General features: G+C 39.2%; 1 protein-coding gene across 1 annotated transcript; it reads left to right on the top strand.

Moving 5' to 3' along the window:
• Positions 1 to 2519: 2519 nt before the first annotated feature.
• On the top strand, positions 2520 to 15205 carry mttp (microsomal triglyceride transfer protein; the record flags this gene model as incomplete). The annotated part of the gene is made up of 18 exons (XM_083923832.1): positions 2520 to 2580; positions 4028 to 4215; positions 4405 to 4548; positions 7070 to 7177; positions 7273 to 7389; positions 7479 to 7618; positions 7703 to 7853; positions 8702 to 8859; positions 8997 to 9165; positions 9513 to 9620; positions 9763 to 9975; positions 10084 to 10295; positions 10442 to 10539; positions 10781 to 10902; positions 11052 to 11279; positions 12417 to 12541; positions 14783 to 14953; positions 15058 to 15205. The coding sequence occupies 18 exons, from the start codon at positions 2520 to 2522 to the stop codon at positions 15203 to 15205; spliced, it is 2661 nt and encodes an 886-aa protein (XP_083779958.1).
• Between the last annotated feature and the right edge of the window lie 722 nt (positions 15206 to 15927).

Raw genomic sequence — 15927 nt, 5'->3', positions numbered from 1 at the left:
AGATAAGGGGAGCTGAGATTATGTCTGCATGCTGGATTAGATAACCTCAACCTGAAGACACAAACATTCTGTAGAGGTGTCAGTCCTGGAGCAGTCTAATTTCTGCTTTCTGCTCTGGATTCAGATTCACAGAGAGACACTCTAAACTGGAAACCATCAGCACCAGCAGACAAACACTGACACCCACTGGCTGCTCCGTCAAATTCACACTTACTGTATTCACTGTTGCTGTGCTTCGATCTGAAGTCTGTTTACAACACGTTCGAGATAACTTACTTCCATTTTATGTCACTTTAGGCTTTCCATCGACTACATTTCACAATTATCTTTTTACCCTAACTTCCTTCTTAAATATAGCCTGCTTGTTTTTAATGTACTTGTTTTAAATATATTGTTTTTATAGCATTATGTAAAGTGTCTTTTAGTACCTCTAAGCGCGATACAAATACAATGTTTTATTATAATTATAAATCATTGAACTTCTAACTTCATTGTTACTGACAGCTACATTGTTACAGTTTACAAACACATATGTAGCACTCTGTTCACTAACAAAGTATATAACATTTCACTCTTGATACTTTAAGTACATGTTTACAGTAGTACAATAATACCAATCCGCTCTTTTACTTAATTAATATCATAAATGCAGGACATTTATTTGGTAGAAAGTATTGTTATTGTATTATATTGTGACGTTATGTACTATTTTACTACTCCGTTTTAAGTAAAACTAGTTTGCTGTGACAATCTAAATATAAACATCATCTCCCTCTCTATACTCTTGTACTGAGAACTGTTGAGAACCAGAATCAAAGGATACTGACGTCAAGAGGTGTGAAGATGCTTCATGACAAACAGCTTTACCTTCAACTAAAACCTAAAATACCACAACAATGTGATAATAGAGAAGGATTTGATTTAATCTAAATAAAAACATGGCAATAAGTGGGAAGTTACCTTTTGCTGCTGATTAAAGAACACACACCCACACACACACACACACACACACACACACACACACACACACACACACACACACACACACACACACACACACACACACACACACACACAAACACACACACACACACACACACACACACACACACACACACACACACACACACACACACACACACACATTCTAACAGGCTATTTATCTTAATATAATACATTTATTAATGAAGTCTGGACTCCATTACCAAAAAGACGAATACTAGAAGTTAATTTTATTAAGTATACTTAAGTAAAGTTCAAGTACATTTACCTTAGTATACTTTATGAAGTAAGTGTAAAGTGTACTAATATCAATGTGCTATACCTAAATCTATTCTAATATTGTCTGGGACTAAATTGGCCCATTTTTTAGTTTATAAAAGTATACGTTTAAGTATAAGAGCAGTAAACTAGTTTATGTGAGTTTTATTTTGTACTGAAACTATACTAAGTTAACTTAAGGTATACTTTTAGTCCACTAGAAATATACTTCTATAGCTAACTTTCTAATTTAGGAAAGTATACTTTAGAGTACAAGTTAACTTATAGGTATACCTTTGCTATCTCAATGAAAAGACTAAGTACAAGTATAAGCTAACTATACTTGGACTTTTCTGTACTTTTCACTCAAGCATACTTAAGTGCGCTTTTACTGAGTCTATACAGTATCTGATGAAAAAGTTCACTGAAAGTATACTATCTATTTGTAGTTTAAAAGAAGTATACTAACAGCACACTTGAATCAACCTATTTTTTGGTAAGGACTGCCTTACTTTGATCATCCTAATATCCTCATTTTATCCAAAACTGAAAAAAATCCCACATCCATTATTTCACACAGACTGGCTCTATGCTGAAAACTTCTGTCTCCAGTGATATGCTGTAATTTGAGTCAGAGGGCTGGTTTCACTGACCGACTGCCCATTTCCTCCTGAACCGAAACACCCCGACAAAGTACCGACTGTTCATGGGAAGAAGAAAACGAGGTGAAAGGTGTCTAACATGAGGTCGTCTCTCTGCCACATCTGGGTAAATATAAACGCTCTTATTAAGATAGTTTTGCGCTGATCCCATGTTTTTTTTCTATTAGCCTAAAATAACTTTAATGCTCGTTGACTCGTCAGGACATGCACTTGAGTGGAAATCTAAAGACGGCGAGTCTCACGTATTGTCTTTTGATCAAGTGAATCAATCAGATAATCCCATTTCATTTGATCAATCAAGCACGCGGCCGCGCGCAGACGCACGCGCTGTCCCGCTGTTTTAAAAGGGGAGTCCTGGCTGCATCTGTCAACGGCAGAAGTTCCTGTCAAATCTGTGCTCCTCTTGTTAATGATTAGCTAGTTATCTCGTACTTAGTACTTGAGCGTGGAGTTTGGAGTCTGCCCTCCCCTCCGATAAAACATAACAGGAGAAGCTCGGACTTGCTTTGCCTTTCTTTTTTTAGGGGGCCCTTTAGTGCCACTTCAGCCACTGACTCTGTGTTTGCTTCTTCTGGCTATACAGAGAGAGGACACACAATGTTCACTCGAGTTGTGTTCTTGCTTTGTGCATCCTTCTCTGTCTCTGCTTCTGCCACAGGTGAGTTGATTTTCTTAAGAGTAGTAGATCGTGTGTGTGTGTGTGGTGGTAATGTCTGGGGCCTGCTAACAGATTATTTAACAAATGCTGGATTCAGTTATCTGGGAGAAAAAGATGTCAACTTCATGCTCAATTAGTAAAAAGGACCCAGATATATTTGTAGTAACACTGCGCTGTGCTCTGGAGGCTTCTTAATAGAGGTGAAGTTGTAAATTATGGATGCTGTGCGGTGTCAAGTTTCATTTTTATTGTGCCACAGAGACTTTAAAATCTCCAAATGAATGAATGAATGATTTTAGAGAGGCCACGAGGCTCTGCATGATGCTGCTTTGTGACATCACTGATTGATAAGAGGTGAAAGAGTCAAAAGGCATAAAACACAACATTATGAAACAAAGAAACCCACATTATTTCTGTCAGTGTTTTGCTTCTGCTGTTTCCTAAGAATCTCAGTCAGCTGTTGACCACCAAAGACCCAGATTTTTTTTAAATTTGTTGAAGTTCAGCTCCATGTTCCTCAGCGACTGGTGATGAAATCAAGTACTGACACGTCAGTCTGTCCTCCTCTGTGGCCTAATGTCATATCTAACAGAAAGCTTGTCATTAATAGAGCTGCGTAGAGATTTTTATCTTCTCTCAGGTGGAACACTCCTTGTTAAATGACCTCTGATTGAATCAAATCAACCCTATCCATAGATAAGGGGATATATGACATGATACGTTATGTTCAGTTGAAGTTCTTCTTTGAAAAAAGACACCCCCACGGTACCTTCAGTGTATCTGAGAAGCTAAAAACAAAGTACTTCAGAGGTCAGCAGTAAATGATACCTGGAATAAATGGATAAGCCAATGCAACAGTTTGATGTTTGCAAATTAATTTGCTAAAAATTTAAGTTTCAGCATGCTTTATTATCAAAAATGACCTGAATTAAAGACAGACTACAGTTCTCTAGTCTTCTGGTTTGAGTTCATTCATCAGTGTCAGTGCTTTGTCATCATTTAATCCAATCAATCAAACTTTATTTGTATAGCACCCTTTAGTTCAAAGTGCTTCACAGATGAATGACAAAATTATAACGGACCGTAAAAACAACTTAATAGGCAAAAACGGTTAAACAATTTGATATATATGAAATGTAATTAATGTAACTGCTATAATTACAATAATAGCAGTAAAACTGGAATAAAAACTGTATTGAAAATAGCTTAAAAAGACAAACCAACAAACAAATGATGACAATAAAATACAACACAATAGATATAAAAGCTGCTATAATGTAATATATAGATGTTTGATATAAAACACCTGTGGCAAGTTCTTTTAAGTCAGCAGCATTTTAACCAACCTACAGTATCGTCACACTATGTATGACACTAGTCTGATAGCACATCGCTCTCGCTGTCTCCACTCGTGTTTGCTCACCAGCTGTGTTTCCTGTTTCTTCAGGTTGTGCAGCTGGACTCCGGCTGAACAACAACCAGCTGTACAAATTCAGCTACACCACTGAGGTGCTGGTGGACAGGACCAGGGGGTCAAAAGAGGGCAGTGCTGGCTACAAGATCTCAAGTGATGTGGACATCAACCTAGTGTGGAGAGATCCCAGCGGCGAAGTCGACCAACTGATTCAACTGACGGTATTTTGAGACAGGACATTATGAGAATCCATATAATATTTCTGACTACAAATACACTTCTGATGAACCTGATAGTGAAGTCTGCATGCCTTTCTTCAGAGTAGCTGGCGGTGTGTTGACAGTGCACAAAACAATGTATTTCCAACAGAAGGGTGCAGACTTTCACATTAATCAATCTCTCATTCATAGATCTCAAATGTGAGGATCAACACTGCGTCCCACCGATCAGAGAAGAAGAATGTCCTCCATGGATCCACTGCAGAAAGCATTATGGGGCAGGCCAAACTAGCAGCTCTGAGTAAACCTTTCTTGTTGCATCTGAAAAATGGAAAGGTAAGAGCATTTCATTATTTTTAACACAGGGATCTTTTAGCTGTTTACATAGCAAAAGGTTAGATCCTTGGTATTTAATGATAGGTGTATAAATAAACTCCTTTTCAGTGGCTACACCACTTATTTCGGGCATCATTTGTACAACCTGACAATATTTCAAAGGTGACTTATTCTAACAACTGAGATTCCTATTGTTTATTTTTATTTTAAAGCAGGTTGAGGTGCTTTATAAATACTGTGAAAGAATCAAAACGCTCGAAGCACAGAGAATTGCACACAGCCCGTGTTCAGAAACTGTGCCTTTAAATGAGCAGTCAGGACTTTCTTATGGTTGTGATGTCACAAATATATTATATATAGGTAGAAAGTGCTGCGGCAGTGCCATTACAGTCATTCCCCGGCTAAAATGATGGTGCAGAGACACAAAAAGCTCAGATGCAGAAGACCTGGAAATGCTGACCAATCTGAGCAGACTGAGCAGACAGGCGCTAAAATGAAATTAAAGCATGTAAACATGTTCTAATAGAAACCAAAAAATACAAGAATGAAACTGAAATTGATCATAATATGGGACCTTTAAGTGGTTTTTAATGCTTATTTTTCAAATACTATCAAAATGAAAAGTGATTATTTTTGTTAAACATAAACACAATTTACAATCACTTCAGGCAAGAAACATCAGCATCCTATTCATGATTTTGTACATGTGAGAAATGCTTACATAAGTAAAGTTAAAAAGTCATAGTTACACCACTTCTGACACTGCGCTGTTGTTTACTTCAGAGAATTCATGAGATTACTTTCATTGTGCTGGAGTGATGATGCTGGAAGGGGGAAATACCAGACAGATTTGTGTGCGTGCAAAGGTCACCAGTGCAAAGGGTCAATGAATGAATGAACAAGCCTGACTTGAAGAGTGGCTTTGAGTTGGTGGATAAGGTTCATATTGCCATCCTACTTACTGGGCTGTGTTTGAGTTCAGGTCATTATCACTGTGTGCTATCCAGTACGGCATAATTGCCAACAATAACTGATCGGAAGATATCTCATTTAAAGGCTAAGGGAAAGAATCATATGCCACTAGTTCATGAAAACCACTAGCACAATGTTTTACACAATGGTTTTTTTTTTGATTACTTGTTGGTCCACAATTAAGGCTTGGATACCACTTTAGAAAAGTGGTTTATAAGTTGTAACTAATGGCCATATAACTGGATTAATACTGGTTCAGTGTGGAAAAAAGCTTACACGAAACAGGATAGATCAGTGTCTCCCCTGGTGTTGTTGTGTTGTTTATACTGATGGCAAGCTGCGGCAGGAAAGATACACAGTGGACAATCTATTTATGGTGGTCCGAGCTGATATGGTGGTTGAGTGCCACAAATATATTACATACTGTATAGGAGACACTGTAGAATAATGTAACAAGACCCTTTCTCCACTTATGAGCAGGACACATTATTAGTACATCCGTTATTAAACTGAGCTGAACTCTCATTGGAAAACTGAACTGTGTGGTGTGATATGAATTTCCCAAGATTAACTAAACACATTTCACCAAGCTTTGGTTCCATATGATATCTGCAACATTAGGTAAAAATAAGACTGACTCATCCTTCATGCTGCTCAGTGGTGTGTACTGATGTGTATAGAGAATATAATAAGAGGTTGACTCTTTTTAAACACCTAAAGTGCTAATACCAAAGAATTCCGGATATGTTTTTGATCTGCACTTCAAAGAATATCTTATTTCTGCATGTAAATAGTAATGTAAATAGTCTCTGATATCATGACCATGCATTTGTGTGCAAAGGAAAACTGACACTCCGAGAGCTTTTGTGAGTTTCGGCGTGTACAGCACTGTGCCCGGTGGTAGTGATGCAAAGAGACGAAAACAAATCTTTTTGGATGACTCTTTTTGGTGTCCATTATGTGGCACAGTGCCCTGCGATAGACTGGCGTCCTGTCCAGGGTGTAGCCCGCCTCACGCCCAATGTCAGCTGGGATCGGCTCCAGCACCCCCTGCGACCCCGACCCCGGGATAAGCGGTTGAAGATGAATGAATAAATGAATGAATTATATGGCACTGGCAGGCCATGCTGCCAAATGTACCAAGTGCTTTTGTGGATGAAACAGATTTAAAATGGCTCCAAATTGCACTTCTTTTCCTGTTGCTCATTTTGTTCTTATGTAGTAACGTTTCTTAGTGCAGCAACGGCGCTAAATGAATGAGTAAGAACTGATTTCATTTTTCTGCAGCATCATATTGAGCTTATATGGCTTGCCTACAGGCAAGTGGGATGCTGAAACAATGCATTAAAATTAATATTTTAACTTTATTAATGTAAACTCATGTGTGACGGCTAGTAATGTATTGAAAGGGAGTTTTGTGGGCAGCACTAGCTGTCAAATGTGCATGTACTGTAACTTAGAATCTGACGCCATATTTTGCAAAAAGTATGAAAGGTTTCATGCATTTACATGTACCAACATTCTGTTTAATGTGTTGCTTTCTTTGTAGACAAAAGCGTTTTATTCCTACTGGGCTGAACCTGCAACCATCAAGAACCTGAAAAGAGGGCTGGCCAGCTTACTGCAAGTACAGCTCAACACCGGGAAGGTGATAGAGGTAAATGACATGATAACACTCCCCTTGCATTTATTCATGTGTTTCCTATTTCATAACATGTCGCTTATGTGTATGCAATTTATGTCTGTTAACAGAACGACGTGTCTGGAAGGTGCACAGTCCAGTACAATGCAGTAAAAGATCAAGTGATGAGAACCAAGATCCTGGAAACGTGTAAGACTCAGGAGACCGGATTCACCACACACAGTCAGGTATGTCAGCATCCAGACCGACTCACTGTGATAAAATATGAACTCTAGCTACTGAATCGCTAATAAATTGCTAATGTGTCCCCTGTCAGGTGTTGGGTGTGAGCAGGAAATCAAGTTCTGTTACAACATTCACACTTGAAGATGGTTTCATCCGTTCGGTCGTGTCTGAAGAATACCACTCACTTGCTGTTAACGCCCAGAGATCTGTGGCAGCTAAAGTTTTGTCCAGGTAAATGGCTTGAAAAAAGAATTAATGTGTGCTGCCATTTTTAATATTGGCACAGTTTAAATTTGAGATTTTTTTGCTTTCCAGGCAAACCCTCACATTGATAGGGACAGAGGCTGGACCGCTGGAGGCTGCTGGAAAAGATGTGGCTGGGGTTGTCAAGACAATCGATGCCAAACTGGCAGCTGTTGGTATCATTGCGGAGAAGGTCAAATCCCAATGCAGTGGCTGTCCATCAGTGAGTACCTGTGCACTTTCCCACATTTTAGCCACACTCTTTTAGATGACATTCATGTCCTGCTGAAGAAGAATCCCAATCAACTTGTGGGGTTCTTTAATATTTACACAGGTGCCATTGTTGGGTCAAATTTTGAATTCAACATATACTCCTTTATGACCTATTACTTGCAAAACTAATGACATTTTCATCAGCTGTACTTTTAGTGCTAATTAAATGTTAGCATTTTGACATGTTAACACCGGATAGCTATCTCATGCTCACATGTAGTCATGCTAGTGTTAGCATTTAGCATTTCCCACAGCCTCACAGAGGTTTGTTCGTTTTGCCACCAGGCTGTGGACATCCTAATGTCATGGTGGCATCTGTTTATGTGTGGACACTTTCTTGTCAACATAAAAAGTCAAGAACAATACGCATACAACACACATTTCTCCATACAGCAGATGATCTAAATACATTTGGAGCTCCTTCTGGCAACAATTTGCATATTGCAGGAGAATTCTGTTTTATTTCAGGTCTTTTTTTGTGTGGGTTTAGCCTTAATTTATGTCTCTTATGATAACATTTTACTCATCATAGTAATTGCTGAAATCTGGGACCAGGAACTTGCCACAACGAAGTTAGATCGGGCAAGAAATGCAAGCCGTAACTTGTACAAGCAATTTACTAGATCACTGCAGTTGATTTCTGAAGATTCAGAGTTATTGAATCCCTACAGTCAAATAACATTCTTCATCTGAGTATTCTTTCTCATCTGGGTTGTACGAGTCATTATTACAAAACGATAAATAACACTGTAGATGGTCTCTCACCTAATTCCCTCTCCCCTGTCTTTTCCCTCTTAGCTTTTCGAACATTGGCAGGCTCAAAAGACGCAGTTGGAGCCGGCAAGCCTGTCCAAAGCCACGGCTCCTCGCAGCTTCCTGGCCCTCATCCAGAGCATTAGGAAGGCGTCCAAAGACGAGATACTCAAAGTGCTAAAGAGTGCCAGCAAGACATCTCTGTAAGAAGGCTCCTCCTTCTCTCCTACACCTTAATCTTAGTTACTTACTTACTGACTCTGATCGCCCTGTTTGTCTGAATAAGTCTAACTTTATTAACTCAGCATCATTGTGTTTGCCTTCTTCCTGCTCCTTTAAGACCTCAGGTGGTGGATGCTGTGACCTCCGCCCAGACCGTTTCATCTCTGGATGCCATGCTCAATTTCCTTAATTTCACCGATGCTAAAGCTTTTGTTCTGCAGGAGAGATTTCTCTACGCATGTGGCTTTGCTTCACATCCCAACGAGAGAATGCTCCAGGTTCTGCTGGTGAGCGTCATGTTGTCAATCACACAATAGGCACCTTTTCTTGCTTGCAAGAATAAGACCTGCCACCATCAAGTACATAACAGTTAAGAGGAAAAGGTGTGCTTAACCTGCACTGAATTCTAATTTACCTGTGGATCACCACCTTTTTCTGAATTTAAACAAACACATAACATAGCAATGGTCTCTTCATAAATTGATTTTATAAAATACATTGCTCTCTGCCCTCGAAATATATGATTTTAAGTGATATATCTTAAAAGTCTTCAAAAACCTACTTCATATTTTACTTAATTTCATGCCAAATAAATGTTTTCGGTGAATTTTGATGAGATTGTTTCCTTTTTTAGGATATTTCAAAGGGAAAGATCGGCAATACAGACATTAAAGAGTCAGTGGTGATCATTATGGGAGCCCTGGTCCATAAACTGTGTCAGAAAGGAGGGTGCAACTTACCGGTGAGCTTCCAAGAAGTCAAACATTAACAATTGTGTTTTTACAGTCTTGACATTTCCTTTGTGCAATACTCTGGAAAATAAACCAAATTTGAATAAATCCAAGAGCTGACGGATAATTTTCTGCTGTGTATTTACCTCTCAGACAGTGGTGCAGGTGAAGAAGTTGATTTTAGAGGGTCCTGGCCGCACAGAAGTAGAGTCCGAGGTCCAGATGTATCTTCTGGCTTTGAAGAACTCTCTGCTTCCTGAGGCCATTCCCATTTTTACCAAATATGCAGAGTCAGAGGTGGGAGCTTACAACACCATCTCCCTCACTGCCCTGCAGAGATACAATGTCAATCTCATGACAGATGAGGTGAGCCATAAATCGTCACTGGTACTGTTGTTAACAAGTGTTACTGCTATAGTATGAGATAATTAGCCCAGAAGAGATACTATGACCAAACATTTATCTCATTTGTAGGTGAAGCGGACAGTGAACAGGATTTACCACCAAAATCGACGGATCTATGAGAAAAACGTGAGAGCTGCCGCTGCTGACGTCATCCTTAGTAGCAACCCTTCGTACATGGAGATCAAGAATCTGCTTCTCTCTATTGGAAACCTGCCTCATGAAATGAATAAGTACATGCTCTCTAAGGTCCAGGACATCCTCCGCTTCGAGATGCCGGCCAGGTGTGTATGGGACAAACAATGATCAACAAATGTAAACTTTTTTATATAGGTTTTTGAGCTGAACACAAACAAAAAAAGTATATTGTGTGATAGAACATAAATAAGCAACATTTAACCAACACTCATTGCATCATTTTGTTTTTCAGCAAAGTTTTACGACAAGCTATGAAGGACATGATTTCCCATAACTACGACCGTTTTGCTAAAGTTGGGTCATCGTCTGCATACTCAGGATTCATGGCACGTAAGTAATCAACCTTCATCTCTAAGCCTAAATAAAACAAAAATGTTAGTAAAACTGAGCAGTGAGAACAAAGTTTCATGAGTCAATCCAGTTATATATCTGCTTTTACGGTTAGACACATTTAAGCTCGATTTGGCTTCTCAAAGCTCATCATTTTGAGTGTGGCTGTTATTTTCTTTGTAGCAATAAGATAAATAACATCACAACCGTTACTTGCACTGAGGTATTCCTCTCTCTACAGAAGCTGCCGATGTGACCTCCACATACAGTTTGGACATTCTGTATTCAGGCTCTGGGATCCTGAGGAGAAGCAACCTGAATATTTATGGTGCAAGCAAGGGAGCAATGCTACATGGACTACAGGTGAAGAAACCACATCATGAAACTGAAATTACAGTAATGTATACAAAACATGTTTAGCTTCCTGTTCCTGTTGCAGGAAGTATATATCAGAACAGATCATTATCAGATTGCTAATTTAAACCAATGTGGATATTCCTTCCGTCTTCCAGGTGGCGATTGAGGCCCAAGGTCTGGAGTCACTGATTGCTACCACACCTGACGAGGGAGAGGAGGACCTGGAGTCGTTCGCTGGGATGTCAGCTCTGCTGTTCGACGTCCAGCTGCGACCCGTCACCTTCTTCAAGGGTTACAGTGACCTCATGTCCAAAATGTTCTCCATGTCCGGGGAGCCCATGAATGTAGTGAAGGGTCTCATCCTGCTGACTGATCATTCTGAGGTAAGCTGCTAAACCTGTGTCCCACATCAATGTCTGATTTACACTAGACCTCAACATGGTAGTCAAACTCCATCAACTTTATCAAGTTTACATTCAGTATCATTATGAACAGCAGTGACAACCAGTAGTAATGAGTCAAGCATGCAACAAGTAATGACAGAGAAGTAGTAGAGACTAGGTCCTTGGTAAATTACCTTAACAGCTGGTATTTGATGCCCTGTAATGAGCTGCACAATGCTCCCAGAAACCTTTATTCCCCTTCAAAATGGTGTCAGATTTGCAGATTTTCTTCAGATTGGTCGAGGTCATCACGAGGAAACACCTGCATTTGCCATTTGTTAAAACAGGTTGAAAAGACGTAGTGCAACGTGCAGCTGCAAACCAGAAGTAGTGTGATGTTGACGTGAGGTTTGCACCTCGTCTTCGGTCACTGCAGTCAGTACTAGATTCTGTCTTTCTAACTGTAACCAAGTCTTTTATGTAGGGCTGGGTGATATAGAGAACATTAAATATTACAATATTTTTTGACCAAATACCATAGCTTTGCTATCGGTGCTTTGACAGAATAATGACAAAATTTGCATGAGGTATTCAGGGTGCTCATGTAAAAATGTGAGGCGCATAGAGCACTTATGTCATATCACAACATCAAAATCTAAGACGATATCTAGTCTCATATCACAATATCGATATAATATTGATATATTGCGTTAAACTACTTTTTAGTTTCCTAAACTTAATAATGTACATTAACAACCAAGACAGTCTTTATGGGTCATTTTGGAAGGCACTGACCCACTACCTTTTTTGCTGTGAAGGTATCAGGACTTGTTTACTTGGTCAGATGTGTACAGTATGTGTACCCAGACACAGATAGTGGATGACTCAAGTTAATAACTTCAGTTGTCAAGCATACTGATGTGAGTGTGAACAGGGTCTAAATGTGTAAAGCTGATACAAGGATGTGGCATGTCTTATGCCTTGTGCTGTGGCCACTTTGAAAGTATAAAAAAATCATTAAAATAAATCATTCAAACATATGATTTATGATAAAAGAAATCTTAATCATCATGGGAGTCAGAGATAACAGACTCGTCCCTTTTTGTTTTTGTTTCCCGCTCCTCTTCGGCCATCCAGGTGATCCAGCTGCAGTCCGGTCTGAAGGCAAGTGCGGAGTTCCAAGGAGGGTTAGCCATTGACATTTCTGGTGGCATGGAGATCAGCCTGTGGTACAGGGAGTCCAAGACCAGCGTCAACAACAGGTACAGTCCCGAGACAATACAATAAAACATCTGCTGCAGGTGTTTTTGTCCTGAAGCCAAATTGGGGCATCAGCAAAGCTTTTACATAATGTTGTGTTTATAGGTCACAGCCTCAAGTACAGCCTTGGAATGATAAATTATCTCAGAGTACGTTTCTGAAGTACTCTTTGTACAGTATGATGTAATACACTTGCAGGGCAAAAGCCTTTGTGATTGACAGACAATTCTTAGAAACCTTTGTGACTAAAGGGAAAGTCGTTTGGGAGGTTTGAGCCATGTCACCGCACTACAAATAGTTTTCTGTTGACGTTGGATTCACGTGAAATTTAGATGGTCTATAAGTGTTGTCTGATTCATTTGTTCCACCGGCACGTTGGACATGCTCCAGTATTGTCCTTCATGTCTGTCTCATTTCTAGGTTTGTGTGGATATGACGTCAGTTCTGTCTGGTTCTCTATTTTAAAACATTACAGTCAACACACAACAGTAGCTGCTGAAAATGGCGCACATCATCATGCTGGTATCTCGCGGCATCTGGTGATGAAACAGGATTTAAAGAGCGATGCTGCAGATTTTTAACCTTCAAATACGGCGTGATTTTCCTGTGCGGGACAGGGCTGCAAATGCAACACATTTTGTCCATAACTGTTTTGAATATTAAATGTTAGAATGAGTGGAAGAGGTAATGTTGATTTAAATTCTGTGGCTCAGACCGGTACAGATCAAAGATGTACTCCTCGAGTTTACTTCATTGTGAACATTCTGCTGCTAAAGGCATGTTTAATTGTTAATTTGTTATTTTGCAGTATGCAGTTTGTATGTCAATATGCAATTTCTTGTTTGGTCAGTTCACTTGTTTATAGATGTTCTCAGATTTTATTTTTATTTTGTATTTTGAGATTATTTCGCGAAAACTTAAAGGTGCTCTGTTCGAAATAATGAAAAAAGCAAGTTAGGATTGCCTCCACACAGCTCTTTCCCTAATGCATGAAATGATGATTTTTTTTTTTACGGTCACATGCACTAACATGCACTTGCGGCTGGACTGTCTATCTATCACAACAAACAACAGAGTAACTTGGATTACAAGACATAGAGGGAGAGTGACTTCTTTTCTGATACTTTGCTTTAAATCAGCTCTGTGTCCTTGCGGGTGTATGGCTTCAGTGGATGTTGCATCATTCCGCAATTTCGACGAACCTTCAGTGCTCTGAGCTCTGTGCGCTAAAGCCACAGAGGGAAGCTGAACACTGTTCATCTACACACACTCACCACACTGCCACAACACAGGGCTGGATTAAAATCAGCAAAATATTTCTTTAATATAAAAAAAGTGATTTATCCCAAAAAAACCTCCAGACTTTAGTGCTGGCAGTACAGCAAAAAAACACACAATGCTGTGGGATTGATACCTTTTTTCCAGAGGAACGGAAATTTTTTCTGTGGATTTAAACTTCAGGATGATTTGACCCGTGCGTGCAGGGGAAGGGCAGAGGCAGGTGAATGGATCAGCATAGTTGTACCTCTTCCACTCTGATAATAGACTGGCAGGCTATCTATAGACGCAGAACAAACCACACTGGCATCTTTGCCAAGGCATGTCTCCACTCAACGGGCAAAGTTACAGAGGTTTGATGTTCTGCTCGTTGGCAGACACTTAAATTTGAAACATAAGGGGAAGCTGCTACATGGTAGTTAAACTCTACCTATTAGTGTTTGAGCTTTACTGTGCTTTTAAGCCACTGATACAAACTGTATGATACAAATACGTGGTCAAAAACAAGGACCACATGCCACAGGACAAGGCTAAAGAAAATAACCACTTCAGATTGGCTGAAAGCTGCCTGTTTAAGAACACCACTGTTACACTGTTACAATTATAATAATAAAAGGTTTTCACCTCTTTACCCACCTGGGCCTTACAAAGCAAACATGGACTCCCACAAACCCATGTTTATAACAAGTGGAACAATATCGTATTTTCTGTGAAAAAACATGTTCCTTGGACAGTTTGAATTCACATGACCTTTCTCACATGTGACTTTAGATAGATTACATATTTCAATAACAAAAAAATCATATACTCTTCTCATTAATTCACATTCTGATATAGTGTATGCGTTTTTTACTGTATATAAAAACACTATTAATTTCATATGAAGTTTAATGGGAAAACACAAGTTTCACATACTGTTGGTCTGTTTGACACATTTTCCGTTGGTTTTTCCTTTCCGCTTTCAGGGGAGCATTAGTGGTAACTGGCAACGTTACAGTGGACATGGACTTTTTGCGAGCAGGTGTGGAGGTCGGCTTCGAAACAGAGGTATCACTGGACTTTATCACCACTGTCCAGTTTTCAGAATATCCCTTCCTGGTGTGCATGCAGATGGACAAAACTACCTTCCCTGTCAGGTATTGTGAAACCCTCCCTGTACAGAAAATATTTCTATACTTACTCTCTGAGTAAGTAGTTTTATTGTCAACTTATCTTATAAAAAAAATGTCTATTCTTTCAGTCAATACCTCACCAAGTATGAGAGCGTGCCATCGGGAAAGAGCGTTGTGTCACGTAAGAGCAAGAAACTGCTCGTCCCCGGCTCTGAATTTCCTCTTCACCAGGAGAACTCAAACATGTGCAAGAAGGTTTTTGACTCCAGCTGGTAGAAGAGATACCATGAACTATCCAGGAGCAAATATTGTCACTCAAAGAGGGTTTAATGCATTCAGGGACAACTATCACACCTCATCCGCATGAAGTGAAAGTACGCAAGAGAGAAAAATGGTGAATGTTTTTTTTTTTAACAACACATGTAATGTTTACATTCCTGTGAGTATTTAAGTCATTTTAATTTGACATTTTGTTTGAAACCAGCAATTCTTGCATTGTCTTTGATGGATTTTCTGAAACTGTATTTATGATGGGCACACACAGGATGTATGTTTTATTTGATGGGTAATACTCATTGCATAGCATGAATATTACCACTGTAATTATCCCAACACAGTTCTCGTAAAGATATACATGTAAATATCACACATTGGATTAACTCTCCCCATGAATAGAAATGCTCCTTTCTGTCAACATTCCTTTGTTTTTTAATTAAATTTGTTTACACAGGAGGAGTTTTTTGTTTTATGTCATGGTGTCGCTGTTCAAACAATTTAAATAACTTATTAAGCAGAGTAATATCAATTAATCCCATTTTTTTATGATCATGGCCGTGATTTGGAGACAATTTGTGTGCGTGTTGTCTTTACTTTGTACTTGGTGAAAATCTCCAAAGGTAAATACATCCACACTTGAATATGTATTTTGTATATGGCTGTAATTACTCTGTCTGTCTAGTTTTAGGACTTTTGAGCTACTCTGAACTTTTGTTTCCATA

The sequence above is a fragment of the Echiichthys vipera genome (assembly GCF_963691815.1).
Source record: "Echiichthys vipera genome assembly, chromosome: 2".
Taxonomy (NCBI): Eukaryota; Metazoa; Chordata; class Actinopteri; order Perciformes; family Trachinidae; genus Echiichthys; species Echiichthys vipera.
The sequence above is the reverse complement of the archived record's forward strand: the minus strand, read 5'-3'. Positions and strand labels throughout refer to the sequence as shown.